This window comes from Fundulus heteroclitus, chromosome 1, assembly GCF_011125445.2.
Source record: "Fundulus heteroclitus isolate FHET01 chromosome 1, MU-UCD_Fhet_4.1, whole genome shotgun sequence".
Taxonomy (NCBI): domain Eukaryota; kingdom Metazoa; phylum Chordata; class Actinopteri; order Cyprinodontiformes; family Fundulidae; genus Fundulus; species Fundulus heteroclitus.
In genome coordinates, this window is record NC_046361.1 from 35,230,738 (window position 1) to 35,249,144 (window position 18,407).

At 40.8% G+C, this 18,407-nt stretch overlaps 1 protein-coding gene across 4 annotated transcripts in view; it reads left to right on the top strand.

Annotated features, from left to right (window-relative positions):
• The window catches only part of plekhg5b (pleckstrin homology domain containing, family G (with RhoGef domain) member 5b), a 110,831-nt gene that overhangs the window by 80,138 nt on the left and 12,286 nt on the right, over positions 1-18,407 (top strand). For all 4 annotated transcript variants that reach the window (XM_021317026.2, XM_012863436.3, XM_021317009.2 and 1 more), the window contains 2 exons: positions 183-349; positions 17,547-17,738. In XM_021317026.2, the coding sequence (XP_021172701.2) occupies positions 183-349; positions 17,547-17,738 (359 nt within the window). The remainder of the gene's footprint in view (positions 1-182; positions 350-17,546; positions 17,739-18,407) is intronic.

Genomic DNA, 18,407 nt, shown 5'->3' on the forward strand with positions numbered 1-18,407 from the left:
TAGCTGTAACGAAATGTAGGATTGTTTTTCTTATAGAAGACAATTGAAGCTGGTGCATCTCAGCAGACATGCTTGATTCACGTGTTTTTTTTTTTTTTTCTTTCCAAATATGTTTTTAGATTCACATCTTGCATAATCATTTATATATTTTTAACACCTGTTTTCTGTTTTCATACGCCTAGCACGTCCCGGTGACGAGCTGAAGGTGGTGCAGGGTGTGAAAGACTTCCGATCGCACAGCTTGCCCATCATGAAGCCCCCTGATGGTCAGAGCCCCTACATCCTCACCCCGACCAGAGAGAAGGTGGCCCACGAGTCTCTGGGACGCCGTGAAAGCATGGATCTGTTGGTGAGTGTCGATTCCCTCCACGCCGTGTTTTTATTTCACGCGACACTGCAGCTCGTCACAGCTGAACCTCCCTTCTCCGGCTCCTTGTACTGAACTTTCCCAGCTCTCCAAAAAAACATACACTGAACCCAACCACAAACACTCCCAGCTTCACTTTTTTCTGATTTTTTTTCCATAACTTCACTTTTCTTCCTTCCGTCCCATAAAACCTCGGGACTGTTGAGGAGCTCATTTTGATCTCGTCATGACCTCATGGTTTTCCATTTTCACTATCCTTGCAGCTGAATTCTGGGAATTGATGTGTAACTTTCCATGAACTTCTGTGCGTGTTCTTTAAAGGTGCCTTCAGGGAGGAACATGATTGGCTTTTCTTTTTCTATTTCTTTTTTTTTGTTTTTGTTGAATTTCTTCTTTTTTTTATTGCTGGCTGTTGTGATTCCTTTACTCTGGAACACTCGCTGCTACTTCCACGCTTCCTGCAGCAAGAGGAAGTGGTTGTTTTGTAACTGATGAGAGACACTAATAGGCTAACAGAGGCCTCTTGATCTACTTGGCTTCAAATATAAAGGTTGGAAATGAGGCAGCCTGCCAACGGGTTCAAGCCGTGGCATGTAAGGACACCAGGAGCTGAGTTGTAACACTGAAACACTTAAAGGAGCAGCACCAGACATCAGCATCAAAGGCACAAAGAGGAACTTCAGTTTCAGAGAACTTTCTTAAAGCTAGGGTTACCGATTTTTTTTGTTTGTTTGTTTTTTATCTGAAGTTTCCAAAGTCCCTTTTTGAATAACTGCACACTGTCTCACTGCTCTTCAGGGGGATCTCGTAAAAAAATTCTACCAAATCCACTCTGGTCTTATTTCTTTTTACTGAGGCCTTTCTCTTCTTGTCATAAACTTGAACATGCATGCTTATTGTGACTCTCAGCCATGTTCAAAGTGTACGGTGAGAGCAGCGGAGCTGTAATGAATGGCTAACCTAGCCGCTAAGCTAACGACCAACCTAGCCGCTAAGCTAACGGCCAACCTAGCCGCTAAGCTAACGGCCAACCTAGCCGCTAAGCTAACGGCCAACCTAGCCGCTAAGCTAACGGCCAACCTAGCCGCTAAGCTAACGGCTAACGTAGCTGCTAAGATAAGATAGGCTTTATTGATCTCACATTGGAGAAATTCACTTGTCACATCGGCTCAGTAATCAATAATCAACAGAAGCTAACTACATAAACACTAGAAGTGCTCATGCACAGCCAGCAAGCGGATGCTATGAGGGAACGAGTACGGACACTGGTGTTACATGAGCGCGTCAGAATGATTGCCATGTGGGACAACCAACAGATAAGGTGACTTGATGGACAGAGGGGGGTTAAGTTTATAACCACTATGAATGAGAGCAAGAACAAATCTTTGAGAAATTCTTTGAACCAAACGGTTAGTGTTTACATGCCTGCAGCTCCCACAGAGAATTTTTTTTTTTTTAAAACTCCTTTTTGTGAATACATAATGTATTAACTAGTTTCAGAATGGAAGGACCATTTTACCCAGTATAATGGTGTTTCTGAACAGGATTACCACCTATAGCTTTAAAATAGCCCTGTGCATACGAAAAAAATGCCATTTGCTTCAGGTATTTTCAGACTTTCACAGCTGTTTTCATGGCTTCTGTTCAGCTCAAAATCCCTAGCAAACATAAATCGTAAAACTATTAACTTTTTCCATTTGCTAAAAACACATAAATAATGTAAAAAATATAATAAACACAAGAAAGCCCCAAAATAATGAAATAAAACACAAAGACCAAGGCTATTAAATACCTCAAACTACCCAAATGTGGAAAAAAAGCTTAACATGCTCCAAATTTTCATCAATTCTCCTATTATCATTTTCATCTGCTGTTGGAATAATCCCAACATCTAGTTTGGCTCTTATGTAATCCATTATTGAAAATAGTTTTCCTATTGAAGCTGCTACAGTTAACTTCACACTTCTCTCATGACTGGCTCAAGTTCAGGCTAATCAGGCCTGTGATCTAAGCTTTTTAAGAGCTTTAAAGCAAAGTTGTTAATTAAAAGTCAAGAGCTATCTACCCAAAGGTGAGGTGGATTTTGCATTTACGTGTGCAAGTTGTAAACAGATGTCTCTTGCCCTGGGCGAACAGGTGGAGGCTCGGTAAAAGTGGTTTCCTGCCATCTGTGGAGGTAAACGGTCAAGCGTTAGTCATTGAGCTGAGACGTAAACAGTGGAGGTTGCCGTGCAAAATGTAGTTTGGTCACCATGTCTCATCTGTTAATTTGTCTCATCAAGGAACATGTAGTGGTTTTGGTCAAAGAATGTCGATGTGCCTCGTCAGTGTTCATGTAAGGACTTGTCAGCTTTACCCATGGTGATGTGGAGCTTCAGTCAGAGATGATTCCAGTTTATTCCTCAGGGTGGCAGTGATGGTCTTCTTCTGATAAACTGAGACAGGCTGGCTGTGATCTAGCAGAAACCTCAATCTGTTTGGCACCACAGAAATTGTTTAGCCAATTTTCTTTAATGTTGTTGGGGCAAAGTGCATAATTAAAGTTTGCTTTAAGGAAAAAGGTACATGTATAATGAAGCAAAATGTTAGAAAAAGACAAATTAAGCTGGTAAAAGCTGAATCTACTGGATAAAATGAATATTTCTGTTGAAGTAAAGATGTGCAAACTCATTAAACTGCAGATACAACAGAAATTAGCCCACAAATGAAGAGTTCTGCCTTCCAATTTAATTTAGTTCTACTCAAAGATAGAAAAACAATGTACTTTAAATTTTTCTCTTTAAATAATCCCTAAAATAAACGATAGCTTGAAGGAAAATATTGTTGTGGACTTGTTCATCAGTGCATCAAATAGCTTTACATGGCAAATAATTTTTTTTTTACGTAACTAGAACTTCTGAAACATTTTCCAATGCTATAGTTTAAACACCAACAAGACCAAAACTGATTATTTTTGTTTAGTGATGCAGGACATTAAAAAAACATGCACCCGGGCTTTTTTCCCCCCAACATTTCAGTAATTATTTAAATATTTTGTGCTGAATATATTACTTAAAAGCAAAAGATTGATGCACGGATCGATGGCACTTTTTAAATTTCGTTGTTCTTGTGACAATGACAATAAAGTTTTCATTCATTCATTCATTCATGTAGAATCCTGTGAAATATCGAAGCCTGAGTAGTTCTTTGCCACACTGATGTTGTGCAAGGTCATATTATGATAGCCATAAAATCATTTTATTGTGAATGCCTTGTCTTAATTAAGCTATTAACTAAACCAACAGTCTTTTATGGTCACATTTATGTACAAAGGTGGCCCTACATTTACTTGTATTATATTTAATCCCACCATAAAAGCACGAACCATGATCAATTAGGATATTATAATAATATGCTTGCCTTCAGAACTGCCTTCCTTCCTTTCGGCACATGTTCAGAAATGTGGCAGAAACTTGCCTCACAGACTTTGCTCCATACTGACACGATCGCCTGTCAAACTTGCAGCATTTTTCGGCTGGACGTCCATGATAGAAATCTCTAAAGAGTGCTCAGATGGTTTGAAACCTGGTGCCTGTGGTGATCATTGGAGTACAGTGAACTCACTTCCATGGTTCAAGTGAACAGTTTGACAGAGTCTGGGTTGGTTACTCATTGCTTTATCCAGCTGGAAGGACATCAGAAGATGTTTACTAACCCCACCCCTTACTTTATTCTTGTCATATTTTCATTGTACTCTGGATGTTGCAGCTCAAATGAAAATTTGTCCGCCTAGACAGCAGTGGCTCAATCTCTTGCTGTAAATTTTTTGGTGCCACAGTGTGAATGTCAGGCCTCAGTTTGCCGTTCAAAGTCTGCAAACCTGAGACGTGGTCATGAATAAAAGTCCCAGAAATTCACAGTTTCTGAAATACTCTATAGGCTGTCTGACCCCAACGATCATGTCATCTTCAATGTCATTAAACTCCCCTTTGTAATGCTTTGAACAGCAATCGTCTTCACATCATCGAGATGCATTGAGTTGCTGCACTCTAGTTCACTATTTCTGTTCATAATCACTTGAACTAATTTATCTAATGCAGTGGCAGTGAGTGTTTATGGTGAATTTCATTGAATTGAGCATAAAACATTATTGAAAATTCACCCCCTGTTGAACCAGAAAATGCAATGCTTTAAATATTTATAACCTCCTTCGCTAAAACTACAACCCACCTGTCCCATGGATAAACCCATGCAGGCCTTTAAACTGAAAAAGATGTAAAAACACTTTATATGGAGTAAAATTAGTCTCATTTTCTAAGCTCCAGAAATAGTTGAGACAATTGTGTTTATGTTTTTATACATCCTGTCTAAAGTTAGTTGCGCCTTGCATTCCGGTTTTAATAAAATATAAAAAAAATAAAATAAAAAAATCCCTTCAGGAAAGCGGTGCTTGAAAATCTCAGACAAATATCAGCCATACATGACGATAAACAAATGGCTCCACTGGGGATCAATGGAGCGGGAAAAGCTCAACAGTTTCCTGTTAGTTGTCTTCACTCTTTGGCCAGCAGGGGCCGCTGTTTGTTCAGTTTGTTTCCTGGTGATTCTGCTAAATGAGCAGAAACAAAGTAAATGTGACAGTTGCATACAGCTTAAATCAAGGCTTCTGTTTGTATTTTTATGTAGATTTTCTTCATCTCTGCCTCAGCATCCTTCAAAGATTTCCCTAGCAGGAAATCGCCAACTTGCTCCAGGTTTTAGAGGATGTGCTCTTTTGGAATCTGCATTTCAGTTTTTTTTTTTTATTTTTTTTTTTTATTGTATGGATGTTACAGTTTATAGTCTCTGTCAGTGCTGTGATTGGCTACTGAGAGCTCTGTTGATGCAGCCAAGTCCTCTGATTGGTCAAAAAATGCATTCCTGTTCTGCTGATTGACCTCGTAATGTGCTGCTGACCCTTTGTGCCTCCGTTGTTAAATAATCCATCTTTTGACACCGTCTGTGTTGTAGCAGTTCATTCATTATCTATGAAGGAACTCATATTTGAACTTTAAAGCCTTTATTCTCTGCAGTCTGACGTCTAATTAAAGAATTTATTCTAATGTCCACCACATTCATCAGGCAAAAAGGTTAACGTGGCTGGCCACGGCTACGCATAGCTTTGCCAAATGGAGAAGCAGAGGCCCAGTTCTCCAGACACAGAGCAGGAGATGTAACACATCTGTTAAAGTGAAGTCATTAACCCTATAAAACGTTTAGTTCACACCACTGGATCAAACGGATCAGTTTATATACATATTTGGAAGGGATGGATCAGTGTCTTGTGTATTCACAGCCCGCAGTATACAGTATCCTCTGCACATGTAAATATATCTGTCTTTGCGCTAAAGAAGCATCATTTGCATTCGGTACATTTACCCAGCTGGGGAATTTTTTTTAAATTTTTTATTTTTTGTAAAGCTTAAACTTAATTGACCTAAGCCTAAGTTTTTATTTTAGGGCAGTTTTTTTGAAACCTGTCTTATTATCCATCCTCCGTACTGGAGGCAAGATAAACCGGGGTTGTCTTTGCCCAGCCTCATGTATCTCAGAAATGTATTAGTTCTGAATGTAAATATATTGGTAGGTTTATGAAGGAAGTTCTTTGTTGTAGCTGTTTCCTTATACGGTAGGCGAAGCAGTTGTCTTATAATCGGAGAGTTGAGGGTTTAATTTCAGCTCCTCCCTTTCGCATGGTGGTGTGCCCCTGGGCAAGGCACTTTGCTTGAATGGAATGTGCTCCTGTCTTTCCCGTTTTGAATAGTGGTTAAGAGAAATGTGTTTCTGTTCCATCGTCGTTATATTAAACTTAAACGAAAAGCCGATAAATTAGGTTTTGATACCGTGAACAACTTAAGAAGTATATTTAGGCAAAATTTTTATATATATATATAATATAATATAAACACACAAATAAATCAAAGGGTGGATTTTTTTTCAGTGTCAGAGTATTATTGAAGAATGGATTAAACGGATGAAGTAAAGATGTTTTACACAATTGTTAATGATGCCAGTTATTTCCCTGTTCAAGAAACTGAAACTGAGTGCGCTTTATAGTCGTCATAAAGATAGCTCAGTCGTCTGGAGCCCAGGGATGGTTAATAAGCGTGTCCAGTACATTGATCTTTGCTCTCTCTCTCTGTTGGCTGGCTCATAAAACTCACATCTATCAGTTGCCATGGAGCAGTTAGCAAAAACATGAGTGGCTTCTCCTTGAGTCTGCCATGTAAATCAGGCATCTGCCAGGGTGGTGGCTGTAAACCCACAGTGGCATTATTTGATCCAGAGGTACGGATCACAGTGATCGGGCTCACGTTACGGGTTCAGTCGGAGGCTTTTGGCGTTCCCAGGAGCGGCTCTGTCGTTTAATGGATCTTCCATATGTGTGTCAGGGTTCAGACCTTCAATAAATCACTTTCCCCTAACACTTGGGAAAGTGTTGCATGCACTTTAGCTTAATACTTTTTGGTACTAGTGGAACCTCTGAAGAACTTCGGTGTAGTTTTGATCAGTAAGATATAAACTGTCATGCCAGGCTGTCTGGACTGATCTTAGTTTTTTTTGTTGGGGGGGGAAAAAAATAAACGCCATTGTTCTTTTGTTTGTATGACCAGTAGTTTGTTTTTTCTGCATAACTCTGTGTCTCAGTCACAGTTAAGGAATTTGGTCTCATTTTTTTTTAAGCTGTGTGAAAGACCTGATGCATCATGTCAGTGAGGACCAGGACTGGGCTTTGACTAGGCCACTGCAACACCTTTAATTATTTTCTTGAGTCAAATTTAGGTCATTTGGCCACATTCATGTTGGACAAAAGGGCTTCCTCTTGGTAACCCTTCTAAATTAGCCAAAAGTCTCCAGTCTTTTTAATTTTACTGTCATGGACTTAAACACTTAATGTACCCTGCAGTCTCTGAGCATTGCATGGTCTGACCGTCCTGGTAAATCCATTCCTTCTTCTTTCTTTTTTCTCTTATTATTGAATGATGGGCTTTAAATTGTTTGGAAATGGCAATTCTTGGACTAATGAGCAACCAAATTGCTTTTCTAAGGTCATTGCTGATGTCTTTCTGCTTTGTCATTTTGTTATAATGTACCTGTATACTCCAAAGTAACAAACTGTCAAAACCCTGGCTGCTAACCTGTCCCTTAAATTATATGAAAGCATCAACTATTTACTCCCAGTGACTATACTAAGAGTCATAAAAGCTTTCTTTCTCTCGTGACTAAGTCTTCAAAATAAATAATCTGTTTCTGTTAAGTTAAACAATGAAAGCTCTAAGTGATGTTGTTCTTGTGCCTGAAAAACCTCTTTATTTGCCCATATTAAAAAAAAAAAATCAATAGTTGGGTGATGATTAATAATGATTAATAATGAATTGTTGCCTCCTGACACCACACAATACTGAAACTCGTGGCTCTGCCTCAGGGCTGGGTGAGTTTGGTGTGTAACAAACAGGACCGGTAGATACTGTTGCTTTTACGTGACTGTACTGGGGAAATTTTTCAGTTGTGACAAAAGCACCTAAAAGCCTTCAGGGCTGTGAATGTACAGTAAAACAAAACACCCAAAGCAACAGTGGATGTCAACAGATGACACACTATAGTTTTGTAATTTTAAAGGCACTTTATTTAGCATTCATGGCCTCTGTTTGCTCGGCCTGTTTAGCCTTCTGGCAGGCAGAAGACGCTGGCGGTGGCGTTTGTTATTAATTGCCTGCTGTTACTGGATGATGGACTGTTTTCACGCGATACATTACACCAGGGGGGTCCAAACTTTTTGGCTGGTGTCCTGAAATTGTACTCGAGGGCCAAAAAAAGTATTAAAAAAAGATCTGAAAAATGACCAAATCTATATATAGATTTTTTTAAATAATGGGATGTGTTAATAATTGTAGATCCAAAGTAAAAAAAAAAACAGGTTTTGCTTATTTGCTTCATTAAAATATGGTCACCCATTGTGCAAATCATTTTAGGCCCGGTTGAAAAAAAAATAAAAAATTATTTCTGGTCTGGCAACATAAAGAACAGGATTTATGCCAGTATTTCTTTGAAAACACTGCCTGTATTTAGCTAATTTTAATAAATGAATTCACAATGCACAAGCGTTTGCATGTGAGTTAAAGTCCTCAGATATAATCCTATTTACTATGAGATTAAAGAGAATCCAAAAAGTGTGGTTATTGAAGGATGAATACCTTGTGTTGTAGCTAACATTTTCAGTTATAATATCTAACCTGGTAATAATTTATGCCACAATAAAAATTAAAAGTTTCCATCTGCATCAGCTATCTGTGCTGGTGGACCAAACCTTTCTTGGAAAGCAGTTGGGGCACAAAAAAATCAGTCCAGGGGCCGCAAATGTCCTCCGGGCTGGACTTTGGACATGCATGCATTATTCCATATAGGTCAGTAATGTGTCTCACATGGGCCTCCAAGTGACACTTTCTCTTTCTGCAGCCAGCAACTTGACTCACTCGGTGACCTTAAAAAACTGGGATGGATCCGATTAACGTTTATTCAAGGTACGATTGCTCAGCCTGCTTCGGTCAGACTGCACCAGGTTGGTGCAGATGACTTGAAGATCTTTACTGAAACACAAGGGGTCCCTCTCTGAGTGCTTACACAGTGCCATCGCAGGTCCTTGCTTTTGAACACAGTCTTTGCCGATAAAGCTGATTCTGATTTACAGCCTCATTGACAGGTGGGCTGTGCTTAGGGTTAGGGTCTCTGTTGGTTTCGTGACCTTTTTGTTTTCACCCTTTTTCCTTTCACCTAATCCCCTACGAATATGTTTGGACGCTACATTCTGTAACTTCTTCAGCAGTAGCTTTGGCATATAACTGGCTTGGGGTTTTCATTAACTGTAAGCCATGATCATTAAAGCCAACTGAAAATGAGATGTAGTGTTGCCGTGAAGATGAGGTTATATGCATCCTTGCAGATTTTTTTTTTTTTTTGTCGCACACGCAAATGTTTCAGATCATCAAACATAATCAAAATTACCAATAGCAATTTTCAGATCACTCATTAATGAGCAAAAGGCTATCCAGACTAAGCATAATGTTGGAAGTGTGATGGTCTTGGGCTGCTTGGAACCATGACTCCTCCTCTCTACCAGAAAGTCCTGAAGAAGAAATTTCAGCCATCAGTTTGTGGTCTTTAGCTCAAATGAAGCAGCACAATGATCAAAAGCACACCAACTCCTCCACCCCTGCTAAAAAAACAAATAAATAAAAGTTTTGGCTTGGCACGGTTAAAGTCTGGAATCCAGTTGAGTTGCGTTAACAGGCTATTAATGCTCAAAGCCTCCCCAATGTAGCTGAATTTAAACATTTTAGCCAAAAAGAGTGGGTAAATATTTCTCCACAGTGGTTTAAAAGAGCGAATGTTGGTTTTTCCAAATGCTAGATGGCAGTTGCTGCCGTCAAGGATGACAAATAAGATTTTAAAGTTGTTTTTAATCAACTTAAACTATCTTTGTCTGATAAAATTTGTCCGATCTGAAACATTTGAGTGCGACTAAAAAGCAAAAATAGAAGAAATCTGTGATGGGCAGACACTGTTTCACTGCACTGTACCGCTGGTTGACTCTGTGAAAAACGTAAAAACAAAAAATGCATCCCTAACGTCTGCTCTGATTTATGTAAAACCAGTCCAAAAACAACACGGCATCTTTTTAAATAGATTTGAACAAGGCGTGTTAACGGCTCTTCGTCAGAACTAGACACAGATTGTCATTTGTAATTATTGCTTTCTTGTAAATAATGGATTGAAATTCCTTCACAATCCAAAGCATTGGGAATCAACCCCGTCATCGTCTCTGTTTGGGTCTAAAATTGGATTCCCTTCACTCGTTTCTGCTTTCAGAATCCAGTTTGTCCAGTCACTGCTTGCGTGGGAACGGGTTAATGACTGTTTGGTAGCTCGGTCTTTCATTACTTTAGTAATGGGAAATGCATGAAACTACCTCTGCCTGCTGACATCTAATTATGTTTGGTGTTAGTAGATATCTGTGTTTTTTTTTGTGGGAGGAGCTAAACAAAAACACAGTTGTGAGTGCTTTTGTTTGTGTGTATTGAAGGGAAAGAGCCTGGAAGACAGGCTTTCCCCTGATGCCTGAAGGTGGAGATTACCGCAAGGCTCAAACACACCTTTTATAATTGTTTGTGTGACCGTTGACCTGCAGCACACCTTATCTCCACGCTCAGGTAAACCAGCAGCCACACAGGCGAAGAAACAGCACTACCTTACAGGGCTCTCCTCTCTATGCACTTTCCTGGACACATGGGTTTGTCCTGACTTATGGCGTTTGCCTTGATCTCGGAACATCTAAATAAATCGAAGCCTAGGATTCCATAGGATTTTTTATTTATTTAATTATTTCTTGGGAAAATGGTTCGTTTTAGTCGTCTGACATCCTGGCACAGCTGGGACCTGCTGCAGCTGGACCCAGAGATCCCAGAGTCGCCGCCTCAGAGTCCCGTCACAAGACAACAGGCAAATGACACTAAGGTGAGAGACTTGCAGGAGTGCTGGTCATTTCACGCATTGGTATAAAAAAGGCATTTGTTTACGTGGCATTTGATCCTGACATTGCTTTTATTGGTACAAACTTTAACAGATAACTTATTTTTTTTATCTTATAGTCTGCTGTATGGAAATGTGGTTGAGTGTCTCTGTGTTATAATATCTACCAGAAAGGCATTGTTTTATTTGGACTGGGGTCATATTCACTGCAAATGAAAATAAGGCAACAGGCAATGTCTTCCTAGATAAAAGTTCTATTAAATTGGTTTATATTTCAAATTTGGCGGTATTATATTTATAATCCATTAAGCCCATTCACTACAAAGAAAAAGAAACTGACCACTGACTTCTTAAATTCTACAAGGAATTAATAAAATATTAATGTTGAATTGTCCCAGAGCCAATTTGCAGACACTGTTTGACCAAGCAGTACAGGTGGAAAAATGCAAGAAAAACTTCAGTTTCTGTCGTAAGAAATCCCTTTTTAAAATTTCTATAATAATACAAATGGGAGCTTGTGAAATCTAACTAGTTTAGATGACTTTTTGCTTTGTTGTGAGCTTTAAATGTACTGCTAGTGCTGTTCTGCTCGTCCTGTACATATGCAGACTAATTGGGCTTCTTAGGGTTCCAGTTTCCTGGTCGTCCACTCGTAGCGCGTACGTGTGGATGTCAATGTGGATCTGAGTTCTCAGGAAAGTCACTGTCGCACTGTTTTCCGATCGTTAATCACCCCCCCATGATCAAAGCCCACTGTTATCAGTTGACTACCGTGAAGGCAGGGAGGTGACAGGCTTAGAGGGGGGGTGACAGCCGGAGAGTGAGGGGATAGCAAGAGGTCGTAGATGGGGGTTGAAGCAGATTTCTTTTCACCACTTAATACAATCTGGTCTCTCTTTAAAGATTTTTTTTTTTTCTTTTTCCAGGCCAAGGTTAATGCCACAAACCACAGCAGATAAGATTAGACTGTGGGTGCAGTTTGATATCGTTAACCAACACACTACGACCATGGTTCTCAAGCAGTACTAGTGACACAACATATAATCTGGTCCAAACAAATAACAGAACATTTTGGTTATACCTGGACATCTTATCGTGGTACCCGAATGAGGAAAAATTGGTGCAGTTTGCAAGATGATTGCAAATAAATGCAAATAATCTAACTGGGATGTAGAGTTACGAACTTCCAACGACCTAAACTATGATTTGCTTAAGTTAAAAGAATCGTTTCAAAATAGCGAATCAGGGTGGAGGAGGAAATTTGCAGTACAAACTGATGTGGACAGCAGTGGAGCAGCAATGCCTGTTGGTGCCTTTCACGTTAGACATTGATCTGGGATTGATATAAAATCCCAATTTAAGGTGCTCCAGTCAACATTTTGCAAACGTCATGGTTCCCTGTGGTTGCCTTTTAGTGGTAAACGAAAAGCTAGCCGCAGTGCTGGGCAAAAACTGGCTTGAGCAAGACAAAAAGATGAGTTGTTTGAGCACACTGATCCACCAAATAAGATGGCTCTAGATGGCAACAAACAATTAGGTCTGCAGAGAAGACAATCAGGGCCGACCTGCCCCGCTTCTTGGACCTGCACAGGTCAAGGGTCAGGAAGAGGGCAGCTAACGTCTCTGCAGACCCCACATGTCCTGCACACACACGGTTTAGCCTTTTACTTCAGGTCGACGCTACAGAGCAATATTTGCTAAAGCCTGCTGCCACAGAGACGGTTTCCTCCTACATGCTGTCTCTCTGATGGACACTTAACAGACTACCTGGATTCATACATGCTTATTTGCACCAATCCAACCATCTCTTCCTCTTTTGTTGAAAATGCTGGTGAAGATTCTCAGTCATCCAGGTCATGGTCATTCCAAAATAAGTGAAAAACAAAGCAACTGGACTTGTTTTCCGTAGTTGAAGACGTTTCGTTTCCTCTCCAGGAAGCTTTCTCAATTCAATTTTGTTGAAAATCCATATGTTGATATTTACAAGAAAAATATTACTTATAGGAATATTATAGTACTTCAAATGTCTACATTGAGAGCACAGCGGAACTGAAGTCAGATTCCTTGTTGTATGAAGCCACGTGCCGATTAAATCTGATTCTGATCGATTGGAAGCTAATCAAAGGGATAAGAATTTGTTTTTGTTCATATGAATAACACAAACAAATAAAAAAATCCAAGTCATTTTAAGCTGCAGGTTAACAGACCAGGCTAACTACTGTTAGCAATGCAAATGTAGATCTCTGCATGTTGTCCCTTCAAATACTGAAATATAATTGTGTGATAATGTTGTTTGAGTAGGGCTATCATCATGTTTTCTATGGAGGCAGCCATGTTGGATTTTGAGGTCGGTTGGTGAGAAACGTCCAACTTTCCCACTAAAAATTCTGGTTTCTGACCTTCTTGTTAATATAATTAACTTGGACATTTCAGATTCTGAGTATAAATTAAATACATGAATACATTCTATCCTTCAACCATTTTTCCAATGCACAAGTTTTTATTCTTTTTGACAACAAACAGTCATGGTTTAATTCCTAAAAATTTAGTTTAAAAATTGTGGACAGTCAGAGTATTATTTGGCAACCTTAGCATATAGTTAAGTGGTTCTTACAAAAAGTGAAAATCACTATGCTAATATTAGCAATGAAAGCTAATAATGTTGTAAATCCCCATGTTCACAAAATAACATAATTAGTAGGATCTTCAAAAACGATGTAAAGAAAAGTATTTATCTGGATTTATCACCAAGTTTTATATTATATTGGATTTCCAGGTTAACGTTTTTAAGAGGCCGCCTGCTTTTCTACTCAGAATTCTGACTTCAGGGAATCGTTCTGGTAAATTTTAAGCTAAAAATGAATCGCACAATAATCTAGCTCATAATTGGCTGCCAATGGACAAATTGTTTTTTAATCACATAACCAAATGGCTCACAATAGCCAAGCACTGTGGCACTAATGCATTAATTGTTAGTAACTGGTAGCATGGTGCTTTGAGAACCACGGGATTTAAATGAAGAAAACTTTAGGATTATATTATCCTCTGCTCTGACTGACAGGTTTACGCTGTAGACTCAAAACAGGCGTGAAGACGGTCGCTTAATGTTAGTTCAAGAGGGCTCATGAGCTATTGAACATGCTGACCCAACGAAACATCCTCAATAGTTTGAAGAATATGTCCATGCATATATTTGAGGTATACTGCTGCTCTTCTCAGCTCTGGAAGGCTCTCAGACTTCTCTGCTGCTGATGGAAGACTTGGGGAGCTCATTGTGCTTATCTATTGTGCTTCGACAGTCGATTAAATGTGCTGAAACAAGTAAACAAAGGGGGTTTCCTGTTTGGCCATTACTTTGGAAATTTCTTCCCTTGTTTTTGCCGTCTAGCGTGGCATTGTTCAAAGGTCTCTTAGAAAAACAGGCAGTGCCGAGAACAAAGAGTGTTATGCCTCGGGGTGGACGTGTCATAAAAAAAAATGACATGCTCAAGCCTGTGAACTTTTTTTTTTTTTTGAGTTTCTTCCTTGAGGTAGTACTCATCTTGAAAAAATGGAAACAGGTCCGTTTTACAAGAAGCAGGCGGCATGTTTGCTCGTTGAACGTGCCAAACGGAGCATTTGTCATCGTCGGAAGCACCGGGATGGCTGTTTGAACCGGGGAGCTCCCTGCAAGCTGTCACTCTGACTCCGCCTCCAGATTTTAAGATCAGCCTCCTCCAGAGCCTCCTTTTTCCTGGCCAGCACAATGAGGCAGGATCCTCCAGGTTGCTATGACTTCAGGCCAAATGTAAGCGTGCTGTGGACGGATCAGTGAGCAGGTCTGACGTCTGATCGTTGGGACAACCGGACAGGACGCAGATTAATCGGGGAGAGGAACTGGACTGGGCCTTGTCATCTGGAGCGTGTCACCTCTGGATCGAGCCACACTGAAGTGTCTTTAGGGAAATAACAGGACTGTGTCAGAGTAATCGGTCGCCGTCACAAGAGCTGACCGGGTCGCCGTGGATGTACGCGAGTCCCGACGGTGGAAGTGGAACAGGAGGAGACGAGAGGCTGAGTGAGAGCAGCAGCTGGTGTAAGGATGTGCTGCAATCCATGAACCCCTCTGCAAGATTAGGATGGTTTTTGTTACTTTTGACATGCCTCTGGCTTCAATGGTAAGCGCTATTACTATGGTGGGAAATGTAACTTTTCTCCTCTGTTTAATTACAACTTCCAGGCCTTGGCTCAATCTGTGGAAGCCTTTTGAACTCATAGAAGAAAATGTGTTGTCTCCATTCATCCGTGGAGGAAATGGTGGTTTAAATGCTATGATCTCACTGGGAAATGGTCCAGATTTTTTTGTCTTTCACACCGTGTGGACTTCCTAACACCTGTGTCCTCTCCCACTTGTTAAAAGAAACCCAAAAGTGGCTCAGCTTGGTTTCCTTGTCACTGAATTGGAAGCGAATGTTCTTTTTTTCTGTAACTAGTAAGAGACGGACCGTCTCTTACTAGTTACATTGTTCCTCTTCTTTGGGAATCTTTTGTCTCAGTTGAAAGAACATAAGGTTGCATCATGGTCCAGAAGATCCTCTACTCACGTTTACTTTATTGATTCAACTGTGTATGTAACACTAGTGCAATCAATCCACCAGTGACCGATATTGACCGCTTTTTCCCTTCATCTCTAGAGATGCACCCCCCAGATTTTTGTGTCCAATTGCTGATCCTTGGTTTCTGTAAAATTTTGATCTGGCTTGGCAATTCTTCTGCCTGTCATAATATTTTCTTTAAGAATAATCTAAGAAGATGGCAGCATTCTGCGTTTCTGCCATTCCAGGTCTTAGTTATTTACACCAGGAGCAGACTGGGCCGCATACGTTGTGATAGCGAGCTGTAGCTGCACAAACTGGGTTCATTATCTTGATACCAAGCCAGGATCAGCATGTACTTCACCTGGTTTTGCATATTATGGTCATTATTACAGCAGCTGCTAAAGCACCAGTAGCATCTGTATTTTCAAGACGTTTACTTTTACCTAAACTCTTTACCTAGACTCCCTACGTTTCCAAATCCAGCATATTCTAAGACACACAAAGGCTAATAGTTTGAACGGATTAATCTAATACCTCTCTCTCTCTCTCTCTTTTATTTTTAACATTTCTTCAAAGTGGAACGTCCTTGTTCGCGTGCACGATTCTGATTCCAGCAATGCACTTGCACAACTGGTGCACTAAGACTGGCTTTGTGATGATCCACAAACTTTATTTTTAGAGCCGTTTTATGTCCGTGTGGGGCTCTGGCTGTATGCAGGGAAAGATCCATTACCAGAGAAAGCTATGATGAATTTTTAAATATTCTTTATCTTCACTGTTACTATTATTGCAGTGAGGTACAAATCATTAGTCCATGCTCTAAACACCTACTTTTTTTCACTCCGTAAATGTGTCACCAAGCTGCATGGTCTTTGTTGTTACTTTTAGCAAAATAATGTAAAACTTAGGGATGTTTGCTTTGATGCTTTATTTCAGATAATCTTGTTGCTCCTTTATTTTCTGTTGGAGCCCAATATTAATGCCCCTATTAAGGACCCTGCAGCACAATTAAAAAAAATGCTCAATTCTTATAGCCCTAAAAAAAAATTAGAACCTGTAGGTCACAATTCAGAAAAAAGGGAACATTTGGACTGGTTGGTTTAAAGCAATGTGTGAAAAACAAGAAACTTTTAGATTTAGTTCTCTGCATTGAATTCTTAAATCCTGTTTAATTACAGATTTGCAACAGTAATTTAAAAAATAATGTTCTTAATTGTGTCAGGCGTGATGCTTAAAGCATCCCTTCATGTCTGAGGGGGTGGGGGGGGGGTATTGTATCCAATGTTTTGACTGCATAGTGTGTTTGCTTGTGAGTGTTTAGTCATGGGGGGGGGGGGGGTCTGTTAAACAATTTTGTTGGAATGGCCGGCCGGTTTCAGCTACGGTGTCAGTGTCCAGGAATGTAAAATCTCCCCATAGTTTGTTTGATGGGGTGAGGGTCATTGCCTCCCCCCCCGCCACACACACACACACACACACACACACACCGCCACCAACAGCAGATTCCTCAGCACTGACACTCCGACAAAAACAACTGCTTCCTTCGATACCGAGGTGGGCCCTGTTTATTTGCTTTGCTGCGGCTCGTAAAGTGGACAGAGATTGCCGGAGCGGGACTTGCAGCAGGGCCTGCTGACAGGGTAACAATGGACGGGGGAACAATGTCCAGACTCTGTCCGTCTGTTCCGATGGAACAACCCCCCCCCCCCCCCCCCCCCCCCCCCCGGCTGCTCCTTGTGATGTCAAGAGCGTTGGCTGTGAGGAAGTGGCAGTTCTTCCCTCTCCTGTTTGTTTCAGACCATGAGGATGGCTTTAGCCGTCCCGTTGATGTCATCCTTCGCCCCCCCAAAAAAATTCCCCTCGATTTCCTGCTCATCCTGTCTTTGTGTATTTTTCTCATTCCGCCAATGTCTCCTTCCTTGCCTGACTGGAATCTCTGGTTTTCTCTGGAAATGACACAATTGCAGATAAGAAATCAGCTCGTTTCACTTTCTCTTTGTTTGTTGTACATCATGCAATTTTTTTTTTTTTTTTTGTATTTTGTGTGTCCCTCTCAGGGTCAGGCGCGGCGGAGGAAGAACATGACGGAGTTCCTGGGGGAGACCAACATTCCCACCCCGGACGCCCTGGGACAGCTGGGCGGCTCGCTGCCCAGCGTCGGGGCCGGGCCGGACAGCTGGAAGAACCGCGCCGCCAGCCGCTTCAGTGGCCTGTTCGGCTCCAACGCCGGCGCGGGGCCCTTCGGCAAGGTAACGCTCGGCCCCGGCGCCTGAAACACGAGAAGGTGCGCCTGCCGGTTTGACCGAGGCAGCGCGCTTTCTCTGCCCCCCCCTGAACTGAGTCGTTAAAAGCCGTAAGGACCACGTCCGCTGCCCAGAGGTGTCTCACGTTAGGAAAGCGTTCAGAGGCAAACAGAACGGTAGCTGGGCTGCAGAGGGAGGAGGTCAGAAGGCCACATCCCGCCTGCCCTGGTGAAATCATTTCCCTTCAGAGTCCCCTGACTTGTTGGCTTGCTTACTTTCCTCCCAGCTGCCGTGGAAATGCGTAGGTGGAGGGGAAGGCAAGGCAAGGCAAATTTATTTATATAGCACAATTCAGTACAAGACAATACAAAGTGCTTTACATGATTAAGATATACCAAAATAATAATATGTAGATAGAAAATAGAATAAAAGCAAGTAGGGATAGAATGTAGTAACAAAAAAGAACATTAAAAACAGTAAAACTGTTTAACTAGAACAGTCAAAGGCAATTTTAAACAAATGTGTTTTTAATGTTGATTTAAAAGAACTCAGGCTTTCCGCACTTTTACAGTTTTCTGGAAGTTTGTTCCAGATAAGCGGAGCATAGGAACTAAATGCTGCTTCTCCATGTTTAGTTCTGGTTCTAGGTATGTGGAGTAGACTGGAGCCTGACGA